Source organism: Drosophila takahashii, chromosome 3R, assembly GCF_030179915.1.
Source record: "Drosophila takahashii strain IR98-3 E-12201 chromosome 3R, DtakHiC1v2, whole genome shotgun sequence".
Taxonomy (NCBI): Eukaryota; Metazoa; Arthropoda; class Insecta; order Diptera; family Drosophilidae; genus Drosophila; species Drosophila takahashii.
Genome location: NC_091681.1, coordinates 10,415,538 through 10,437,204, shown reverse-complemented (window position 1 = coordinate 10,437,204; position 21,667 = coordinate 10,415,538). Strand labels below are relative to the sequence as shown.

At 39.7% G+C, this 21,667-nt stretch overlaps 6 protein-coding genes across 6 annotated transcripts; 1 reads left to right on the top strand and 5 right to left on the bottom strand.

Moving 5' to 3' along the window:
• Positions 1-1,485: 1,485 nt before the first annotated feature.
• Positions 1,486-7,928, bottom strand: gzl (godzilla E3 ubiquitin protein ligase). The gene is made up of 9 exons (XM_070217930.1): positions 7,605-7,928; positions 5,203-5,480; positions 4,937-5,109; positions 4,783-4,877; positions 4,532-4,725; positions 4,272-4,467; positions 3,601-3,957; positions 3,390-3,537; positions 1,486-2,355 (listed from the first exon to the last, which is right to left on the bottom strand). Exons 2-9 carry the CDS (start codon positions 5,311-5,313, stop codon positions 2,013-2,015), a joined length of 1,617 nt encoding a protein of 538 aa, XP_070074031.1. The 5' UTR covers positions 5,314-5,480; positions 7,605-7,928; the 3' UTR covers positions 1,486-2,012.
• A 444-nt stretch (positions 7,929-8,372) lies between these two features.
• TfIIFalpha (transcription factor IIFalpha) lies at positions 8,373-10,678 on the bottom strand. Its single transcript, XM_017142050.3, has 4 exons — positions 10,519-10,678; positions 9,524-10,449; positions 8,872-9,462; positions 8,373-8,809 (listed from the first exon to the last, which is right to left on the bottom strand). The coding sequence occupies exons 1-4, from the start codon at positions 10,540-10,542 to the stop codon at positions 8,608-8,610; spliced, it is 1,743 nt and encodes a 580-aa protein (XP_016997539.2). The 5' UTR covers positions 10,543-10,678; the 3' UTR covers positions 8,373-8,607.
• A 253-nt stretch (positions 10,679-10,931) lies between these two features.
• Positions 10,932-12,810, top strand: LOC108057706 (transcription factor E4F1). The gene is made up of 2 exons (XM_017142099.3): positions 10,932-11,155; positions 11,216-12,810. The coding sequence occupies exons 1-2, from the start codon at positions 11,021-11,023 to the stop codon at positions 12,749-12,751; spliced, it is 1,671 nt and encodes a 556-aa protein (XP_016997588.2). The 5' UTR covers positions 10,932-11,020; the 3' UTR covers positions 12,752-12,810.
• Positions 12,811-12,936: 126 nt separating this feature from the next.
• LOC123003160 (PI-actitoxin-Axm2b) lies at positions 12,937-13,763 on the bottom strand. The gene is made up of 2 exons (XM_044394774.2): positions 13,307-13,763; positions 12,937-13,248 (listed from the first exon to the last, which is right to left on the bottom strand). Exons 1-2 carry the CDS (start codon positions 13,389-13,391, stop codon positions 13,061-13,063), a joined length of 273 nt encoding a protein of 90 aa, XP_044250709.1. The 5' UTR covers positions 13,392-13,763; the 3' UTR covers positions 12,937-13,060.
• Positions 13,764-16,771: 3,008 nt separating this feature from the next.
• On the bottom strand, positions 16,772-17,512 carry LOC108057626 (uncharacterized). The gene is made up of 2 exons (XM_017141959.2): positions 17,155-17,512; positions 16,772-17,089 (listed from the first exon to the last, which is right to left on the bottom strand). Exons 1-2 carry the CDS (start codon positions 17,510-17,512, stop codon positions 16,902-16,904), a joined length of 546 nt encoding a protein of 181 aa, XP_016997448.2. The 3' UTR covers positions 16,772-16,901.
• A 67-nt stretch (positions 17,513-17,579) lies between these two features.
• Positions 17,580-21,322, bottom strand: LOC108057627 (uncharacterized). The gene is made up of 3 exons (XM_017141960.3): positions 21,080-21,322; positions 19,014-19,408; positions 17,580-18,719 (listed from the first exon to the last, which is right to left on the bottom strand). Exons 1-3 carry the CDS (start codon positions 21,305-21,307, stop codon positions 17,798-17,800), a joined length of 1,545 nt encoding a protein of 514 aa, XP_016997449.3. The 5' UTR covers positions 21,308-21,322; the 3' UTR covers positions 17,580-17,797.
• Between the last annotated feature and the right edge of the window lie 345 nt (positions 21,323-21,667).

Below are 21,667 nucleotides of genomic sequence, written 5' to 3'. Positions count from 1 at the left end.
GTAACTGAAAGCCGAAGTTTTTATACCTTTGCATTTCAAATAAATACTTAGCATTTAATGCTAAGTATTTGAAAATGCCTACTTAAAAACAAAAAATAGTTAAAATTGTATTTATTTCTTTTTGCCATACAATTATGTGTTTCGATCCAGCTCGTTCTGACATACATATCTACTATCTGTAATAGAAAGAAGACTTTTGGGAAAGTTGTATTGCCTTTGCTTTAAAACTGGGAGACTAGTTCGCATAGAATTGGAGAGACGGACTCGCTTATTGGTTCTGATCAAGAATACATATACTTTATGTGGTCGGAAACGTTGTCTTCACTGCGTGGCAAACTTCAGATTGAATTTTTACTACTCTATAACACCATTATAACTATATGAATTCTGCTTCCAAATAGACACATAAAATTGCGTTGGCGGCAAGAATGAAGGACATAGAGGAAATATGGTACTGGACCAGGGATCTAGAAAAATGTAATGAAGGCAATGTGGAAAAACACAGGGCGGCAACACGACTACTATTTTGGCCGCAGCTGTATGCTTTTATGTTTTTTGACTATGTTTTCTTAAATTTGTTTCTCCCTTAATAAAAATCATAAAATTATTCTAAGTATGGGGTTTGAAAGATAACGAGTGTATCTTTTAAAAAACTTTAACATCGAATCAAACAATGCATCCGTTTGTCTCTGAAAGTTGGAAAGTTGTCCAATTTCAGCATTTTTCGAACTTTGAGGTCCTTTTGCTAAGAATCCTTGCGTCGGGGAACTTTTTGGAAAACGAAGTTTAACTTGGGAATTCGTAACGAATCCAAAAATATAGCATCCATCGATGTAAATTTAAAAAGCACTAAAAATGCTGCACAGTGTAATTATTAAGTATTTGAATTTTTAAACAAGAAAATTACATTGAAACATAATCTTTATTTTGACCGATAAAGTTTACGGTTAGATTTTTTCAGCAACATAATTTGTTTTGTAATTTAAAGATATTTTCTTACCTGTAACTGCCAAGAAATTAAATTAAAGAATTACCGATTTATTAGTTTAAGTCCATTACGTTTATTTTCTTGAATGTAAATTAAATTTAGATTATACTGCCACAGCATTTTTAAATATATATATCTGCATCTATGCCCTAATTGATTTCGTTTTGTTGTAAACAGCTTTTAGTGGTTGCATACTTAATTTTTTTTTGGGAAAAATAATCACAAACTAGCGCTTACGGATTCTACTTTAGTAGAGTGTGGCAACGACATTGACTTGAATTATAATTTGATCATATTTGAAAAAATAGACATGGGTCGAAAATCTATTGCATCATTGGATTTCAGTTTCATACGCTATATAGTAAACTTAAAATTAGTTAAATCGAGAATAATGTACAATATACAGGCCAATGCCATTTAATCATTTGTTTCAATTAATTTCATTGCGATTTTGTTGGAAAACAGTTCTCAAATACATCAAAATAAAAAGACCACTATTTGGGAAAAACATGACTATGGTCGTGAATCAGTTTAATAGGTGTGTCTTAGTGTTGTTTGGATATTTGGGTGTTTGAATTGTACAACAGATCAATGATTAATGCGAATCAGGTAAACAATTAAATCTTAACTTGGTATTTTTCGGTTTGCATCTACCGTTTACATTTTTGGTTGGGAGTTTGCAGGCTAGGCGGTATTCAGTGTGCCAATTGGGTTAATTGTAAAATGTATATAAAATAAATCACAATTTGTATACGCATATAAATGACGTGTGTGTGTTTCGTGTCTGTGATTGGGTTTTGTGGGTGGGTGCCCTGGAAGTGGGACAGCGCACAGTCCAACACAAGGTTCGGCTACATATTTATTAATATTAATAATAAACATTTGTTAATTGTTTAAAACAAAGCAGCTGGCAGCCACAGCATTGATCGCGAACCCAAACGAAAACCGGACCCGGGTTCATTGTTCGAGGATCGGCGACCACCTACAACCTACAGGCTAAGGACTCGCGGCGAACTAACTCGCCTCATATGAGAAACTGGCGATCGGATGCGCTGTGCGGCAGGGCGGCCACGCCTATGCCGCCCTGCGTGGGCGTTTGCAGGAACGCCGAATCGTCGACGCCTGTTGAGTCCGCGGCAGGCGTGCTGATTGCTATCGGTTCGTAGATCGAGCGATGCGGTGGCATATCGTCGTCGTCCTTGAAGGAGCCGCTTAAATTCGGATTGAGGATGTTGTTCGATGCGGGCGAGGCTACAGCAATTGTCCCCGTCACTGGCAAACCCATGGCACTGGTACCGGACTCAACGTGCTCCAGATAGGGTGGCGCCGCCACACTAATAACTGTTGGCTGGCGGCGGAAGAACGACCTAAGGAAAGTAAAAGGGCATTTAGTTTATTAAATCTATTAGTAAAAGCATCGTAGTAAACTAAGCGAACACGTTATATATTTTAGTTGTATACAATCTCACGACGGTAAAAGCGTCAGCGCTTAAAGGAACTGGTTGAGTAGGGCCCGTTTTTCGTTGGCAAGTTAAACTAAAAATGGGATTAAGACTTTAAATCGAAAATCTTATTTAATAGTCAACTATTATTAAAAATTAATATACGTTACAGCTTTCAAATTTTCTTTCCACAAAATAGATTAAATATTTGATATACTAAACAAATAATTTTTAAAAAAACTAAACCAAAATTAAACCTTGTAATATCTTATCTTCTGTCATATGGATTGTATAATAAAAATTGTAAAATGTTGTAATAACAAGAGAGAACGCTATAGTCGGGTGCCCCGACTATCAGATACCCGTTACTCAGCTAAAGGGAGTGCGAAGGAGATGGAGATAAAAACTTTAATCTACCGTAACTTTTAAACGAATGGTCCGATTTAAAAAATTTCTTCTACATTTCGATAGGTATAAATATAAACAAAAAAATTGCATTTATACTTCTCGGAAATCTTCAAAGGTGTGGGCGCCAGACACATGTTAAAATCATTAGTGGGCGATTGTGGGCGTTAGAGGGGGCGTGGCGCTAGGCTGAAATAAACTTGCGCTGCGTAGCTTCTAGCTTTTGTAGTTTCCGAGATCTCAGCGTTCATACGGACAGACGGACATGGCTATATTGACTCAGCTAGTGACCCTCATCAAGAATATATATACTTTATAGGGTCGGAAACGCTTCCTTCTCCCAGTTACATACTTTTGCACGAATACAATTTACCCTTTTACGATACGAGTAACGGGTATAAAAATGAGAAATCGTTTTAAGGCCACGAAGAAAAACTATAAATTTCAAAAGAAATCATTCAGGCAATGAGTAGGTGGGTACGTAGGCATGTAAATATATTTCATGATAATTTGGCCATGTTATTATTATTATTTTATGACATATAAATGCTTACCCAAAATTAATTCGCGACCAGACCGAGGGACGACTTTCAGTTAACTGTTCGGCTAGATGAGCCGGCAGATTAGGAGCACGATCGAATGGATTGATGCGTTCGTGGGCTCCAGAGGACGTGGCCGGACGCACAGCTGAGTTCAGCAGGACTGCATAAGCAATTCGATTAGTTATTTGAACAATCAAAGAATTAATTTCGCGAGCAGACGCACCGTTCTCATCGTCAGAGCTTTGCGACTCCTCGAATGGATTTCGGCCAGCGTCTCCACGTCGGAAGGTTCCGTGTCGCGTTGTTCCGGCGACAGCAGCCGCCGCAACACTCGAGCTGCTCCCGGCAGCTGCTCCGGCAGCTGAGGAGGCGGAGCTCACCTGCACCGCCTGCCGGCTGTTGGACTGTTGTTGCTGCAGCAGAGGCGTCGTATCGTCATCTGTATCGGTGACATTATCCAAAGAAGGCTGTCGACTCCGACTTGCACGCGCTTCGCCCTTCGTAAAAACCTTGCGCTTACAGATGGGACAGACGCGTCGATTTTCGGTTAGCCATGGATCGATGCAATGTGTGTGATAAGCTGGAAGCAATTTTAGTTGGTTAACATTTGTGTATAATTTAGTTACTAGAATTGGCTAAATTTAATATGAGTTCATAAAATGCGTAAAATCGTGTGTGTGTGCAATGCACACTGTGCATTAATTGTCAAATTCGTGTGTTATTCGATTAATTTTTCAAACTCTAGGGTAACGGGTATAATCAACGAAGTATGAACAGATCATTTTTGGGTAAAACGTTGTAGGCAAAAAATAAATATTACAAAATTAAAGCTGAACTGGAAAATTTGTTCATTCATTTGAAAACTATTTGAGTTTATTACAAATATTTTCTTACGATGCGAGCATGGCAGCACACGCAGCTTATCGTCCTCGATGAAGTCCTCCAGACAAATCACGCAGGTGTCATATTTGTTGTTCGCGTTGTTTTTCGTGTAGCGAAGCACTGGCAACTTCTTCAGCATACTCTTTGGCAGTCGATGGCGACGCAGGCGGCGCTGCTCGCGGATGCACTTGTAGATCATATAGATAACCTGTCCGTCAAACAAAGAAATACAGTCAGCACGAAATCAAGCGATTAAACTGCAGGTCTCTCACCATGATGATGAAGCAGAGGCCAATCAGTATGGAGAAGGGCAATATCAGCTGGGTGTTAATGTTGAAGGGCAGCTCATCGTTGATGATTAGCACCACTTCGGGCGTCATGTAGGTGGCCAGAGCCACACCGGTCGTATGGCCCACGAAAACCGAGGGTATTCTAATGCCAGACGAATTGTCAGCGGACATTTGTTCTGAAATTCGGGTAAAAATAAGAATTTGGCGCTTTATTTGTGTGTCCATTTGCTTACCCAAGTCATCGCCTTCATTATTGTAAACAATCACAGCAGAATAGCTTGCGTTCTGGGCCACTCGTACCTTCCGCTCAAAGGTGCAATCGCCACCGCTACAAAAGAACCGCATTAAGCCTAATGAATACGCTTAAATTTAGCTTATGTTACTCACCGCGATACTAGGGCTACAAATTTGGCTGAGGGTGGGTAATTCAGGTGCGGTGGCCTGTCCAGACTATCACAACCATAGTAAGGGCGCTTGGCGGGAACCACGTACACTTTGAGACCATTTGATGGCAGATGGGGGCCGAATTGTGCTGGCATATCATTGAATTCCTCAATCAACTGCAATAAAGCAATAAATAATATTAAATAAACCATAATCGTACGGTATTTATAAAAATACCGTTTATTTTTTGGACAGTAAAAGGAACTTGCCTGGCTCGTTGCTTTTCGGTAGACCAACACATGACCCTTAACCACGGCCGCCTCATGACAGACCAGGCACAAACCCAGCAGGGTGAGTATGTGACAACTCCTCTTGGACATTCTGCCACCCAGGACACGACTTCTGGAGACGATCGGGTCTTCGTCTATACTGTTATTGCTCTAGTCCGCTATGTCCACTGCTGCTGCGATGTGTCTTAACCATCAGCACTATTTGCATGTCTCATCTGTGTGCCACCGACAGCGATTCTGTACGTTTGGGCCTCGGTCTGAAAAACAAGAAGGAGTATGTTTTAAATCTGAAGATTAATAAAGCTTCAAGGTAATCATAAATTTCTTAAAAATATAAGTTTTTTTAATGAACTTATATGAATTTTTGAAATTAACAAAAGTCCCAACATCAAAAATAAATCTTTATAATAATATTATTCTTGATTCGGTGAAGTTAAGTAACTGACCTCTCCGTGGACATTTAGGAGGGATAAATCTGAGAATGTTGACTATTCTTAATAAAGGTATTATGTAAAGCCCAGTGCTATTATCCTGTCCACCACTGTAAGTGAGGACCCTACGTGAAGGCAAACCTGCGGGTATTCATCCCCGTGTACAAGTCATTCGCAAACAAGCAGTCCAGCTGATAAGATAAACGGCTTGTGATCATTGTTTTTCTTTTTATTTCACGACCAACTGGTGGTATTGTTATATGGTTGATTCTGCAAAATTGTACGTTTCTTTAATCATGCTGCAGTCGACAGCTGTTTTGTTTGTTGACACAGCGACGGTCAGAGTAGTTTCTCTAGAATGCATTTCATGCTAACTTACTAGAAAAAATCAACGCATGTGCGATATTGGGCTCAATTCGCCATCAATTGATTTTATCGCGATGCAATAGTGACCGAGATCTTGGGGGCAGCTGCAGCAATCAAGACAAATAGGTCTGCTTGCCGGCTTAAACCAGATGAGTCACGAGCAGCTTTCCATGATAAGAACCCAGATCGTATGCCCATTTAACTAATCGTCGCCAGAACGCTGACAAATTGAATTTATATATGGGGCAGAAACAAATGTGGAAAGTTTTTTACGAAATATTATAAAATCTGCTAATATGTTTAGTCCACAGACCCGGGAGGTGGTGTGCAAATATGTCACAAAATGTGTATTAAATTTACGATTTAACAAAGAAAACGTCACAGGCATTAGCACATCGATAGACAAACGGAGCAGAGACTTTATTGAGAACGTGACTTTGTTTTTATTGGATGGGTAAACAATAAATGAGAGGCCCACAGTTGGTGTTCCAATGCGAAATTCAATCTGTGGAGGCGCGTGTGGAAATATTCGCTTAATAGTCCTAGCTTTTTAAAACAAATTTTTTTTAGTAATAATTAAATTTTAATAAATCTTTTGTAAAGTTTCCTTCCTTAAATTCCTTAAATTTCCTTAAGATAATATAATCGCTTTGTTATTTGGCAATTCAATTTAGAGTTTAACGCAAACTTTAAATTAAACATACGAACGAGAAGACGGCACTTGGAAAAACAATAACAATACGTTGTTCTTCTCAGCAATAAAATAAGGATTTATTAATCTAAAGCGTACGGATTAAGGGGATTACACAAATGGTGATCCATCCATTACAATACCAAACTATTTAAAGCCAAAGCCTTATATATTTTAACAACCCCATTAAAATAAATATCTGTAGAATTTTAATTGTATCCCTTTAAAAATGAAATGAAAAGTTAAACTTTTAAAGAGATAATTAAAACACCAAAATTTTTTCCATCAAGAAGGCTTCTAGCTTTATATTTTATTTACTTAAAATTTTGATCAATATCGATCAATTTTGAATTGTGCAAAAATAAATATGTATATGCAAGTTACCGAGTTATCCTGGCAGACAGATTGGGTGTTTACCAATAGGGAATGTCTGGGAAAACTGGAATCTGTGAAATTCGCGTTAATTCGCTTTGTTTCGAGGGCGGATATCAAATTACACATTACACAGCACACGCAGCGCCCACCCACCCACACACACGCACACCTTGAACTTTACAAGGCACGAGTGTGGTTTCAAGGTTTTCTTTTTGTGGGAATGTATATATTTTAGTTATGTACGTACACATGGAATGTGCATGTATTTCCTGAGATGTGGGCAATAGTGTTACAGGTGAAAAGCCCCAAAGGATAACACAATAATGCACCCAATTAACGGCAGCAGCCACAAGTTAATGTACTTCAATTTCGTATATTCGCTGTTGTTATGCTTTTTTCAGGCGTATCTGCTGTGTTTCGGTGTGTGTGTGTATGTTAAATTAGCACAACAACAAAGCAGCTGAGCGATTTCCTGTGCATTTTTCGACTTTTTTCACGTACACCCATTGCTCACTCACTTGATTAGCGTTTTTCAGGAATTTGGCTGACTTCTTGGGCCGACTTATGGCCAAATCCTATCCCGATCTGATTTTTTCAACACCCGCTCGCCTCTTCAATCGTCGCCATCGCAGTGGTATTGCGTAGTACTTTGTTTTGCTCCTTTCCGGGGATTTTCTCGGTTTTTCTTGATTAGATGTCGAATTTCAACGGGATAACAGCCAGCGTAGTGGCTGTGGAAAGAGCATGACAGTCGCGATAAGGGACACTTTCAGTTCACTTTCCTAATTATCGGATATAAGAATTTACATCCGCACACACACAACTAGAGCTGGAACAAAATTGATGAGTATTCGATTCTGCATCGATGTTTCCCAGCAATCATCGACTATTTTCACTTCCGATAACTATCGATAGCACTCTCTAGCGCCTTAGAAATTAGGATGGCAACGCTTTTATTTTCCTAGCAGAATCTAGGCTTTCAAAAGAATGGAAATTAACAAACTTTTTCAAATATTGTTTTTAGGAGTACGCATCTTTTTTAGGGTTTTGTTTTTTAAAGTAAATAATTATTGAAAATCTTGATAAAGTCTGGATAACGATAAAGGTCTCACCTTCCAATATCGCTCCTATTTATCTGGGTTATCTACACATGAGTTTTGAGATTCAATTTATGATTATTATTTCCATTTCTAAACATATGTATTTCAAAGATATGCTAGACACTTGCTTGCTTTTGAATTCAACAAAATTATAACATCGTAATAAAAGAAACTTCTTAAAAGGACTGCTATTTCTAAGCAAATGTATTTCACTTGCTTGCTTGTTAATTCAATATTACTATTCTTCCAATAATCATTTTCTAACTCACTTTAACTTCAATTAAATTCTGAACATGAATGCTATTCTTTTCATTTTTAAAGATACCACGATGTAAATAATATTTTAAGTGGTTGCGTTAATATATTAAGTGGAACAATAATGCATTTGGATTATGAAAACTTAAAATCACATGACTGCAGGCTACTTGATCCAGAGATACATTTTTCCTTGGATAGTGTGCTTGACGGGATTTATCTTCTTTAGGATTTTCGTCATGGTCTCGACCAAACGGTCGCTCGAGACGGGCGTCTTCTTGTTTTTGAACTTGGTAAGCAGCTCGGTGGCCGTGAGGGGTTTTCGCTTGAGATAGCGACGCACAGCCTCCTCGGTGATGCCGTAGTCCCTAAAGATAAAAGAATACAGGATGATAAGGCGTTCCAGTGTGAATTCCAGGGCTTTACTCACTCGACTTTGCCGCCAGAGAAGGAAGTGGGCAGCGACGTGCTGATCTCGTTCTTAGGCCTCTTCGCGGGGGTGCTGGTGGGACTGTTGCTGGTGTCCGACCCGGTGAGATCGCTGGGCAGGCTGTTCATCTTGCGCTTGCTGGGATCCGTCGACAGCGTGGGCGTGGCCGAACGCGATTTGTTGGCATTGCTGCTGCTGCTCGTCGAGGCTTTGCTGCTGGCAGCGCTCTCCTTTTCCTTCTCCTTCTCCTTGTCTTTGTCCTTGGAGGAGGCCTTCTTTTTGGGCGGACCATTGCTCAGATCGTCCTCGGAGTCAGTGCTATCGGAGCTGAAGTCTGTCGACGAGTCTCCGCTGCCAGTGGACTTGCTCTTTTTGTCGTCCTTCGAGGGTTTTTTCTTCTTTTTGTCCTTAGAGCCCTCGTCCTTGCTCTTGTCCTTCTTTTTCTTCTCGCCATCGGCGTCGTCCTTGTCCGACTCATCAGACTTCTTCTCGTCCTCCTCCTCTTCGTCGGAGGTGAGCAACTTTCGCAGTGCATCCTCCTCGGCCACGCCTTTCATGTCCTTGTCCACCTTTGCCTCCGGATCAGGCTCGCTAAAATCAGGCAGAAATAGAGGTTACCATTTGTAAAATATTAATAATTTGAAGTACGTACTCTTCACTGGAGCTGGTGTCGTAGTCCATTTCCCTGCCCTCCTCGTCACCATCGTCCGACTCTTCGAAGGCCTCGTCATCCACGTCCCGCTTCTTCTTTTTCTTGTCAGCGCCCTTCTTGCCCTTGCCCTTGCCTTTGGACTTGCCGTCGTCGCTGTCCTCCTGCTCCTTCTTCTTCTTGTCCTCCTCGTCCTCCGAATCGGACTCATCCTCGGAATCGATCCATTCGTCCATGTCGGTGATCTTGAGCTCCTTGGACTTTTTAGTGGCTGCCTTTATGAGCTTGGCCTCCTCGGGATCCTGCTCCTCCTCCTCGTCGCCGCGGAGACGCTTCCGCAACATAAGGGAGAAGTAGTTCATCACCTTTTTGCGGCGACCAAATTCCTGTTCGGCCTCCTCTGCCGACAGAGATTTGTAGCGTTGAATGGGCTGAAAGTTGTACCATTCGGTCAGGGGATACGCCTCGATGGCGCCGTCTGGTGCATGGGTGAAAACGTAGAAGGCGGCATTTTCGCCCACGCCACCCTCGCGGATGCCCTTGAACTTTTTTCCAGTCTTCCCGCCGACTTTCAGGATCCAAGGCTGCGCCTCCGGACGGTACTTCCGCGCTATGATGCCAAACTTCTTGCGGCGCGCCTCCTCCCGCTGATCCCGATTGTACTCCGACCCAGCACCGAACTTGGGCTGATCCTCCTCCATGCCCCGGAACTCCTTCATGTTGTTCTCCCGCTCCAGCTTCACATTGCGCCACTGGGCGAAATCCACGTTGAGCGTGGCGTTGAACCTCATCACATGGTGCTTCTTGGACATCTTGGGCACCCGGATCTTGAACTCCTGCACGTTGGCGGAGGAGGAGGAGGGTCCTGACGCGACGGAGGCAGCGGCGGCGGCTGCTGCGGACGTGGAGCTCCCGCTAGCAGCGCTCGACTGCGAAGAGATCAAGTCAAGACCGAAAATGAAGTCTCGACGGTGAACGAGGTGGGATTTAGGACTTACCGTCGGCTTTGACGCACTCGACATGGTTATGTGTTCCACTACTACGCTCAATACTTATCCTACGTTGCTAATTAACGGCTATTTTGATATATTTTCTAAACTATTCCAAGTTGCGGGCAGCGCAGCTCTAGTGGTGTGCCGGTCTGCCGATAACAGAATGGTAGTTAATGGTCCTGTTATTTATCGAAAGAGGCTGAAGAATAAGGTTATTCACTAAACTTTTGGGCAGCTGTTTGACTGCAAAAGCTTACCTTCGCTTTTACTACGCCTCTTTTTAGCCAATATTAATATTGTAAAATGTGGTAATACTCTTGTTTAGGGGACTCACTTTTTAACTAGCCAACGGGTTTTGGAATACCCTTATTCAATCAAAAGATAGTGACCGTTCACAGTCACAGTTCAACCAGTGACTCGGTGCCGGTTATCGCTCATCTCTAGCGACAGCGTCGCGAAAATTTAAGTTGTTTGGTTTTATTTAAGCAAAGCCTAAAAATATTGAAATATGTCACGCAACGTGACGCTCTCGGATGAGCAGAGCCGTCTCAATGCGCGTCTGGAGGCGCACATGGTGTACATATGCCCGGAATGCGGCAAGGCCTTTCGCACTCAGGCCGAATGGCGCCAGCACCTGAACACGGCAAGTTGCAGATTTCCCCCAAGCTTAATCCTTATCTAATGTTTTGCGATATGCCCGCAGAAACACGACTATCTGAAGAAGACCTACTCGGACTTCAACTTCATCCAGATCGACGAGCGCTTCCACGAGTGCCAGCTGTGCTTCAAGTGGGTGGAGAACGCCCACAAGACCATCGCCCTGCTGCAGTACCACTACTTCATGCACCTGGAGCACAGTGAAACCTACCGCTGTGTGCACTGCCGCATGGCGTACACAAGGCGCCGGGCTCTCAATGTCCACCTGTTGGACACGCACATGCGGGAGATCGAGAAGTACGAGAACAAACTGCGCCAGATGAAGCGGCAGCAGCAACCAAAGTCCACCGCTGTGCCCGAAACTGTTCCAGGTAGTCCAGACAAACCGACGCAAGGCAGGACACGCGGGCGGCCCAAGGGATCCGTGAATAGAAAGCAGAAGGATCTGCTGCAGAAGGCGCTCATGGACATCGATCTCAACACGGAATTGGAGAAGTCCCCGACTCAACCCGCGGCAGTTTTAGCAACACCTTCGACGGCCGCTCCAAAGATCAATACAAATGTGAGCAGTGAGCAGAATCTGGACCGGTGTTTGGATGCCTACGAGGACATTGTGCGCAAGGAGGAGGAAAAGGAGCCCCAGTTTGACGCCGACCTGGATGCCCTTTGCCAGAAATTCTTCGAAGACGGCAACACCGCCAGCCACACCGCCAGCCAAGTGAAGCCAGATGAAGAGCTGGAGCTACCGGAAGCGCCAATTCAGCAGCAGGAAAATCAGGAGGTGGTCATCATCGAGATCGACGCTCTTGGCAAGGAAGAGGTGGCCCAGTTGAAGATGGAAATGAAATCCGACCCCGTGGTTCACGCGGCCAAGCGTCGACGCCTGTCGACGACTCCCACCCGCGACTCGGACACTGAAATGTCTACCAATGGCCTGACGAAGCTCATTTCGTATTTGTGCCCCAAGTGCGGCAAGGAGATCGCCTCGATGGATGGCTGGCGGGCGCACGTCTTCAAAAAGCACGACTTCGAACACATTATCGAGAACAGCTTTAAGATCGTGGAACCAGGGCGCAAGGCCATGTGTCTGCACTGCCGCGAGGTGCAGCCAACTACCAACAGGTCGCTTCTGCAAAAGCACTACTTCAAGCACCTGCCCTACCGATCCTATCTTAAGTGCACCCTCTGCGATCGCACCAAGACCAGCACGTCGAAGATTCTCAACCACATCCGCTACAACCACCAGGAGGAGCTGCAGCGTAAGAACAAGACGCAGCTGCTTATAAAGCCGGAGCCCAAATGGGCCAGCCCCAATAGGTCCGGAAAAGCAACCCAGCCGGATGACGCCGGTTCCGAGGACGAGGAGGATGAGGACGAGGAAAGACTCATTTGCGAGCACTGTAACAAAGTATTTAAGACCAAATGGCGCCACGATCGCCATATCTTCTCTTGCAAAAGAGCTGGCGTCATCCGGCCAACAACCCCAGTCGAAGGAACCGTCGAGGCCATGCTGAATAATCTGCGAGAGGGACACATGCGAATGAGCCGCATCTGGAAAGCGATGCAACGTGAAAAGCTTTAGTTGTAGTCCAGATTTGGAGGTTAGGTGGAATAGCTTAAAAATAAAGAATCTAAATGTAATCTTTGTTTTAATTGTATTTTTGTCAGTAGCGAAAGAGACACTAGCATGTAAATCTTTTGATACTTGGGAAGTTTATCCGTGTTGCGCGAGACAGACAGAATTTTTACCATACATTTTAGAATAAATTCCTCTTGGTTTTGCGAGAGTTTACAGACTTTATTGTTTTATTGCAGTGATTTTTTAAATATTGGATAAACTTAACCAAAGCATCGTGAGAACAGGAGAGAAGATCAGTTTAAATTTGTGATTTCATCGACAGGAACTTTGGCAGTGCCTCAAGGAGCAATAGCGGTTTCGGTTGCCGCCACATCCGAGATACCTCATCTTGATGCATCTCCTGGATCTCTGGTTCCAGTACCACATTTCGTTCATGGCACTTGCTCGACATTGGCCACCTCCACGTCCTTCATTCCTTCCACCGACGCAATTCTGACGCACTATTTAAAGGTACAGTTAATAAAGTCAAAGTGCATTAGCTTTTAAATTAAAACCTACGACGAGGACGTCCAACGCAGCGTTCCTGGGCAATTGTGAGAGACACATAAAGGACAACGCAAGCCAGAACCAAAAGCAACTTCATTTTTACGAATTTTTTAGAAGCTCGATTTGATTTCACTAACTTTTCGAAAGATGGGTTTATATAGGTGGATGCCTACATTTTTCCGAAACTGATCGAAAACATCTTAACAATGGTGCTATTGTAGTCTTGTAGATTCTTTTAAAGTGATTACTTATAGGAACATCTTGTGTATCACGACAATAACGTATCACTTTAAAGAGGCTAAAATTTAGCTCTGCTGATATAATGGAAATATTTTTTTCCCAAAAATTTTCATTCTACAATAAAGCTGTAAAGTCGACTTTTCGATTATTGTCTTATTGATTTTTGTGTCTAAACAAAACAACTAATAGGAAATTTTATCATGGTCTGTTTAAGTATATTGATTTTTATACCCTATCAGAGGGTATTATGATTTCAGTCAGAAGTTTGCAACGCAGTGAAGGAGACGTTTCCGACCCCATAAAGTATATATTAGGGATGTCGAAATATTTAAAAATATCGTATCGATGATATTTTTTATTTAAACAAAAAATCAAAATGATATTTGATATATCAGAAAAAAAATATCTATATATCAGATATTTTTGATATTTTTGTTTTATTATTTTTTTTTTAATTTTAAGCTGCATAAGCGATAACCACTAAACATTAACCCACATACGATCTTAAATTATATTTTTATAATTTTTAGTTTTTATTTATTAATAAATGAAAGAAAACAATATTTATTTTTGCTTTCTTTTGCTTTTATTTATAATGTTAAAATCAAGTATTTCCCGCGCATTTTTTTTATCGCGTTTTCTTGAGTTCTGAATGCTATGCTATGCATTTTCACTTTCCGAAAAATAAATTTTAGTGGCGCTCATCTTTCACATACAGTGAGTCACATTAATATTCGGTTTTTTTTTTTTTTCAACTTCAAACGTGAATAAAAAGTTTGAAACTAATAAAACAAAAAATCAAATATTGCAGAAATAAAGCTTATTTTATTACCTTTTCATAGATATATATATGTTATTACTTTTTTTAAAATTTAACTGAGAAACATGCATAAACGAAAGAAAAGCCGAATATTGGGGCCACATTAATATTCGGTTTTCCCTTTTTGTACTAAAAATCAAAAAAATTATTAAGGAAATAAACTAAATTTGACATTTGAAATGCTAGCCATTATTGTCTATGGTATCGTTTAAATATTTTGGCATACTTTAAAATTTTTTTTTTGCCTATTCTGGGCCAGTTTTTCCAACCTAAAAAAAGGATGTACGGGATAATGTCAAAAAAGTTTGCAAAGGTACAACAAATTCTCGATTTTTTTTTTTTAAATTATGGTTAAACCCTTAGCCTTTAACTAGAAATCAGTTTCAGCGCAATCCATTAATCATACCAAAAAAAATGGATGGGTACAAAAGCAGAGTCGCTCGAAAATTCATTTTTCCTTAAGTTTTGTATGGAATCAAGCAGCAAAACGCTTCTTCTGAGCGACTCTGCTTTTGTACCCATCCATTTTTTTTGGTATGATTAATGGATTGCGCTGAAACTGATTTCTAGTTAAAGGCTAAGGGTTTAACCATAAATTAAAAAAAAAAAATCGAGAATTTGTTGTACCTTTGCAAACTTTTTTGACATTATCCCGTACATCCTTTTTTTAGGTTGGAAAAACTGGCCCAGAATAGGCAAAAAAAAAATTTTAAAGTATGCCAAAATATTTAAACGATACCATAGACAATAATGGCTAGCATTTCAAATGTCAAATTTAGTTTATTTCCTTAATAATTTTTTTGATTTTTAGTACAAAAAGGGAAAACCGAATATTAATGTGGCCCCAATATTCGGCTTTTCTTTCGTTTATGCATGTTTCTCAGTTAAATTTTAAAAAAAGTAATAACATATATATATCTATGAAAAGGTAATAAAATAAGCTTTATTTCTGCAATATTTGATTTTTTGTTTTATTAGTTTCAAACTTTTTATTCACGTTTGAAGTTGACAAAAAAAAAAACCGAATATTAATGTGACTCACTGTATGTATTTTTTCTTGTCCCGATGAAAAGTGAGACCACTTAAAATTATCAAAAAAAATTGAAAAAAAAATCGATGATATATGATAATTATTCAAAAAAAATATCACGATAAAAATATTTATTTTTTCGTAAAAAATATCGATATATTGATATTTTGATATATTTTCGACATCCCTAGTATATATGTTCTTGATCACAATCACTAGATGGGTCGATCTAGCCATGTCCGTCTGTCCGTTTCTACGCAAACTAGTCTCTCAGTTTTGAAGCTATCAGCTTAAAACTTTCCCAAAAGTCTTCTTTCTATTGCAGGTAGTATATAAGTCGGAACCGGCCGGATCGGATAACTATATCTTATAGCTCCCTTAGAAAAAATACGAAAAAAAGGCGTTAAAAAAATTCTAGCTTCGGTTTTTTTTTTGAAATATTACTTTCTACTCTTGGGAATATTATTTTTTAAATATTTCTGAATTTCGAATTAAAAAATGTAAAAATCTGACGACTATATCATATAGCTGCCATAGGAACGGGCGAAAAATTAATGGGAAAGTAATAGGAAATACATTTTAGCTTCTTTGGTTTTTATTGTATTCTTTACTACTCTAGGCTATGATTTTTTTTAAATTTTTCCGAATTTCAATTTTAATTTTATCAAAATCGGACGACTATATCATATAGCTGCCATATAAACGATCGAAAAATTAATTGGAAACAAATTGTAGCTCCGTTGGTTTTTATTGCATTCTCTTGTGCTCAAGTATATAATTTTTTTTAATATTACTGAATTTAGAATTAAATTTAACAAAAATCGGACGACTATATTATATAGCTGCCATAGGGAAGGATAAAAAAAAAATGTCAAAATAATACAAAATTAAAAATGTTTGCGATTTGTAAGTTAATAGGAATGATCTGCAAGGGTATATAAGCTTCGGCTGGCCGAAACTAGCTTCTTTTCTTTGTCTCAAATTTTCGCAGGTTTTAGAAAATCAGTTTAGATTGAACATTTTTTTCCAATACAACTTTAAAGGGACCTTTTTTCACAGCTTTGGGGGGACCTTCTACATCTGGTGCTTTAGGTCCAGGTCAAGGAGCAGGGGTTTCTTCTACCAATGGAGGATCACGCAGCTCATTAAAACGACGTACTACAACATTTTGCAGTTTTTCATTGATGGGTATGGTAGCCCTTAGCGTCAAGGGAAAACTCGCTATGCAGTCCCTTTAAAAAAAATGTTCTAATAATATTCGGAACTCTTAAAGAATAAGTTAAATGACTAATACCGTGTTCTTTAATAAAATAATATTATATTTTTGGTTAAATAAAACTCGTTACATATTAATATCATGCTTTTTTAAGATTACCCCATGGTGCATACGGTTTTCGTCTTGGTTTTGGAAGATCTTAAAGACTTTATTGTTTTATTGCAGTGATTTATTAAATATTGGATAAACTTAGACAAAGCATCGTGAGAACAGGAGAGAAGATCAGTTTAAATTTGTGATTTCATCGACAGGAACTTTGGCAGTGCCTCAAGGAGCAATAGCGGTTTCGGTTGCCGCCACATCCGAGATACCTCATCTTGATGCATCTCCTGGATCTCTGGTTATAGTACCACATTTCGTTCATGGCACTTGCTCGACATTGGCCACCTCCGCGTCCTTCATTCCTTCCACCGATGCAGTTCTGACGCACTATTTGAAGGTACAGTTCATAAAGTTAAAGTGCATTAGCTTTTAAAATTTAAATGGAAACCTACGACGAGGACGTCCAACGCAGCGTTCCTGGGCAATTGTAAGAGACACATAAAGGACTACGCAAGCCAGAACCAAAAGCAACTTCATTTTGACGGATTTTTTAGAAGCTCGATTTGATTTGACTAATCTGTCGAATGGTGGGTTTATATAGGTGGATGCCCACATTTTTCCGAAACTGATCGAAAACATCTTAACAATGGTGCTATTGTTATGTATTTTGAGACGATCGATCCGATCGATTCTTTTAAAGTGATTATCTGTAGGAACATCTTGTGTATCAAGACAATAACGTATCACTTTAAATAGGCTACAATTTAGATCTGCTGTTATAATGGAAATATTTTTCCCAAAAATTTCCATTCCACAATGAAGCTACATTCGATTGTTGTCTTATTGATTTTTGTGTCAAGGCAAAACAACTTATAGGTAATTTTATAATGGTCGGTTAAAGGATATTGATTTTTATTCAATGAAATGTCTCAAATTTCGCAGGTTTTAGGAAATCAGTTTATATTAAAAATTGGTTTCAGATAAACTGAAATCTTTACATTTTTCTTAACGATTTTTAAATTAAAAAAAAAACGTTTTAAACCCTTTTTTTCCTAATTGTGATTTCCAATACGAACATCCGGAAGATAATTTTGACTATTTAGCTATACCAACCCACTGGGGAGCCCAAAAGGAGCTCTGTTTTGGGCGACTGCGTCTGGTTAGCAGGGAGCTGTGACTCATGGACCGCGCCATTATTCCGCTGCGTTCAATTTCTAGTCTCCGACTGCGCATCCTCCTGTAAACAGCTTCCTCCATTGTTCTTAAATTGGATCTGTCCACACCACCAATCCTCTTGGCACGGTCATCTTCCACCTCGTGGTTGCTGGTTATCACGACGATCTTTCGACGACCATGGTGCTTCTCAGCCTGCTTCATCAGCACAAGAAAGCGGGCAAATTTTTTCTGCAGAGCCGCTTTGTCAAGAGGTTCTGGCGTGGGTTCCAATACACCTTCAAGAGGACTTTGTTTTACAGGTTTCGGTGCCTCAGTTCCAGGTCCTGGAGCAGGCGTTTCTCCTGCCAACGGAGTAGTTGCTCCACCAGCTCCTGGAGTGGCTGGTGTAGTCGGTGCTCCTTCGGTGGGAGGACCAGATGCTCCTTCAGCCGCTGGTGTGGCTGCTCCTTCGGCAGCTGGGACTGCGGTAGTGGCTTCCCCTGCGGCCCCAGGTGAGCCATCCCTTGGCTGTATTCCATCGCTCCTTAGCATCACAAAGTCTCCTTTTCTCACAGTTCTTGCTTTATGTTCAGAATTTGACGAGTTGACCACTTTTGGTGCATTCTTCACATAGGTCTCGGTTTCGGAACATAGATGTACAAAGTCGTGGTTGACTCCGGTCTTGCAGAGTTTTCCCGCAGTCTGTCCGTTTTCGTAGACCGGCTCACCCACTACTGGAGCATGGCCATAGTTGCAAGTGAAGAATATCTGCAGCCAGGCGTTATGTGTCTGCTGAAGAATGGCACAGCCGACAAATTCAGCGTTCTCCAATACCATCTGTACAAAATTGTACTTGGGCGGTCTAACGGAAAGGGAAATGATTTATTAGTTAGCAGGAAAGATAAGTTTGAGATTGAAAAATCATACATTTTTAGAGGTCACTTTAAGTCATTTGATCAACAAATTAATTATTGTTCTTTAATTACAGAAAGTACAATATTATTATTATTATAATATTAAGATAATTTCTGATAATTTTAGAACTTACCTACCTATTGTATTATTTTTAAACATTTTGCTCAATTCGGGTAATTCAAATATTAATTTTTTTGAAATCATAACTTATTAATAATAAGTTATTATAAGTAGTACTCACCCCTTTTCCGGTTCCTTATACTTCATAATGTCCAACATCGATGTTCCGGAGTTCTCCCGCATCCACATCCCTGTTATATCCTTGAGAATGTCCTCCAACTCTGGGATCTTTCCTTTAAGGGCTCGATATCCAACAGTCTGGCCAGCGTAGATTGCTTTCTTAGTGTTACGGCATTCATCGGATTTCATGGTACAGTCCTGCACATTGAACTCGGCTAGGTGAGAAAGCTCCAGGTCCCACTTCAAAGTGCCCATACGAGCAGCCGGGCTCAATCCGTTGAATCCGCCCTTGGCAACGCTGTCCCGGAGCTCATTGAAACGACGTACTAAAAATTTTTGCAGCTTCTCATTTATGGGTAGGATCTCAGCGTCAAGGGAACATTCGCTATGCAGTCCCTTAAAAATAAATGTTCTAGTTATATTCGGGACAGTTGCAAAATTGCTTACATTATTTGTGGTTGTATAAAACTCATTACTTATTATGTTATAAGATTCCCGGACTATTCTCGTGACGGTTGATTAAACTCAAACTCTGTTAAAATAGTAAAGTCTCTAAAATTTTTCATTATGTTTCTGAGTACATAAAATAGTGCAAAAAACGTGTGTTTGAGGCATGCCTTATAAAAATTTAATAATTAAACAAAATCAAATGGAAAATGTTACACTTTTTTTCTGAATGAAAAATATTAAGATATCATTTACTTTAGAGTCAAAATCTGCCAAGTGGGCCACCCCTGTTCCGAAGGTCCGATTTTCATCGAACTTTTTTACTTTTCCGGTTCACAACGAAAATATAAGAACTTCATTTGAACGGTTTTGCGAAATTTTGAGTTTTACCGGAGTTATAGGGGTCAAAACATGGCATTTTTGTCACTTTTTCGAAAAAGTTGCACTCAGTCATTAATTCATAACTTCGGAACGGTTAGAGATATCTTTATGATGTTTTCACTAATCGCTCAAGATTTATTTTGGCTTTCCATAAAAAAATGTAAAAAAAAATAAAAAATTTTTGTTCTTAAAAATAAATCAACATTTTTTTTTAGTTTTTATTTTTTTCAGTGTTCTTCACCAGCTATAGAGTTTAAAACCATTTGAAAATAAAGTTTGATTCTTTACGAAAAAGATCCAAAAAAAAAAAAGAGTGGCCCGGCCAAAGGTTTTTCGCAATATCGATTTGAAGAAGGGCGCACAGCGGTTTCCCATACAAAACGGCAAAAAGTCCCCCATTGACAGCTGACGCTACGCTCGCTACGGCATGTGTTGACCAGCCAGTTTTCACGAGCAAGCCGTTTTTGTATGGGAAACCGCTGTGCGCCCTTCTTCAAATCGATATTGCGAAAAACCTTTGGCCGGGCCACTCTTTTTTTTTTTTGGATCTTTTTCGTAATGAATCAAACTTTATTTTCAAATGGTTTTAAACTCTATAGCTGGTGAAGAACACTGAAAAAAATAAAAACTAAAAAAAAATGTTGATTTATTTTTAAGAACAAAAATTTTTTATTTTTTTTTACATTTTTTTATGGAAAGCCATAATAATTCTTGAGCGATTAGTGAAAACATCATAAAGATAAATCTAACCGTTCCGAAGTTATAAATTAATGACTGAGTGCAACTTTTTCGAAAAAGTGTCAAAAATGCCACGTTTTGACCCCTATAACTCCGGTAAAACTCAAAATTTCGCAAAACCGTTCAAATGAAGTTCTTATATTTTCGTTGTGAACCGGAAAAGTAAAAAAGTTCGATGAAAATCGGACCTTCGGAACAGGGGTGGCCCACTTGGCAGATTTTGACTCTTTAGCATTTCAATATAATCAATTCCGACACATTTAAAGTGATTACTATGCCATTTAGCATAACTAATAAATTTAACACGAATAAGCGTCTAATTACTTTTCGGTCAAACAATAGGTACCTAATAAAAAGAGTCATAAATCATTAATATTTTTTGATAGTGTTCGCTGTACTAACTTTATGTTGTATGTAATAGAAAAAAAGTAAATTAAAAAAAACTTTGAAAACATCAAGGCAGGATGTTTACGTGGCACATTTGTAGATTTAGTAACTTACGATTGTATTATTGCAAGCCACATGTTTATGGCCAGCGCCGCACAATGCAGGATCACAGTAGTCAGGCCCGTTTTCCGCTCCCTGAACTTTGGCACCTAAATCCTTTACTGTTGCGCGATTCGTGGTTATCGAAGCCATTGTTGTGCTTTCCTGGGCTGTTGTCAAATGAATGGCAAGAATGGCCGACAGGAAAGGGCCAAGGGCCAACGTTTTCCATCCAGAGATCATGGCGTAATAAAATGTTCACTAAAAAATATCCATATTTACCGCCATTGATCCGCGAAATTACAATTTTATAAGCTTGAAACATACAGTAAAAAAAATGGATGCTACAAAATTTTTTGAATTTTTTGTTGTTTTTAATTTTTAACGATAATTTATAGTTTTACACTTGTAAACTATTCTTATACCCTTGCACAGTGTATTATAAGTTCACGCAAAAGCTATCACATGCATTAAGGGAAACGTATTCAACGCTAAGACCTTGGAAACTAGAACCATTCTAACGCCGAGCGGTTTTTGTGGCACCCCCGTTAGTTTTTTTTCACTCGCCGCGTCACAATTTCCAAAAATTTCAGTTATTCAAAC

What these genes read in the sequence shown, in the direction of transcription:
- gzl (XM_070217930.1), bottom strand. Translation starts at nt 5,313, where the DNA reads ATGTCCAAGAGGAGTTGTCACATACTCACCCTGCTGGGTTTGTGCCTG. An exon ending in TTTGTAGCCCTAGTATCGCG is followed by an intron (nt 4,878 to 4,936) that starts GTGAGTAACATA and finishes GTTCTTTTGTAG; the next exon opens with CGGTGGCGATTGCACCTTTG. An exon ending in TAATGAAGGCGATGACTTGG is followed by an intron (nt 4,726 to 4,782) that starts GTAAGCAAATGG and finishes CCCGAATTTCAG; the next exon opens with AACAAATGTCCGCTGACAAT.
- TfIIFalpha (XM_017142050.3), bottom strand. Translation starts at nt 10,542, where the DNA reads ATGTCGAGTGCGTCAAAGCCGACG. An exon ending in GACACCAGCTCCAGTGAAGA is followed by an intron (nt 9,463 to 9,523) that starts GTACGTACTTCA and finishes GCCTGATTTTAG; the next exon opens with CGAGCCTGATCCGGAGGCAA. An exon ending in TTCTCTGGCGGCAAAGTCGA is followed by an intron (nt 8,810 to 8,871) that starts GTGAGTAAAGCC and finishes TTTTATCTTTAG; the next exon opens with GGACTACGGCATCACCGAGG.
- LOC108057706 (XM_017142099.3), top strand. Translation starts at nt 11,021, where the DNA reads ATGTCACGCAACGTGACGCTCTCGGATGAGCAGAGCCGTCTCAATGCG. An exon ending in GGCGCCAGCACCTGAACACG is followed by an intron (nt 11,156 to 11,215) that starts GCAAGTTGCAGA and finishes ATATGCCCGCAG; the next exon opens with AAACACGACTATCTGAAGAA.
- LOC123003160 (XM_044394774.2), bottom strand. Translation starts at nt 13,391, where the DNA reads ATGAAGTTGCTTTTGGTTCTGGCTTGCGTTGTCCTTTATGTGTCTCTC. An exon ending in CTGCGTTGGACGTCCTCGTC is followed by an intron (nt 13,249 to 13,306) that starts GTAGGTTTTAAT and finishes ACCTTTAAATAG; the next exon opens with TGCGTCAGAATTGCGTCGGT.
- LOC108057626 (XM_017141959.2), bottom strand. Translation starts at nt 17,512, where the DNA reads ATGGAAATTTTTGGGAAAAATATTTCCATTATAACAGCAGATCTAAAT. An exon ending in CTGCGTTGGACGTCCTCGTC is followed by an intron (nt 17,090 to 17,154) that starts GTAGGTTTCCAT and finishes ACCTTCAAATAG; the next exon opens with TGCGTCAGAACTGCATCGGT.
- LOC108057627 (XM_017141960.3), bottom strand. Translation starts at nt 21,307, where the DNA reads ATGATCTCTGGATGGAAAACGTTGGCCCTTGGCCCTTTCCTGTCGGCC. An exon ending in TGGCTTGCAATAATACAATC is followed by an intron (nt 19,409 to 21,079) that starts GTAAGTTACTAA and finishes TTTATTTTTAAG; the next exon opens with GGACTGCATAGCGAATGTTC. An exon ending in TATAAGGAACCGGAAAAGGG is followed by an intron (nt 18,720 to 19,013) that starts GTGAGTACTACT and finishes CCTTTCCGTTAG; the next exon opens with ACCGCCCAAGTACAATTTTG.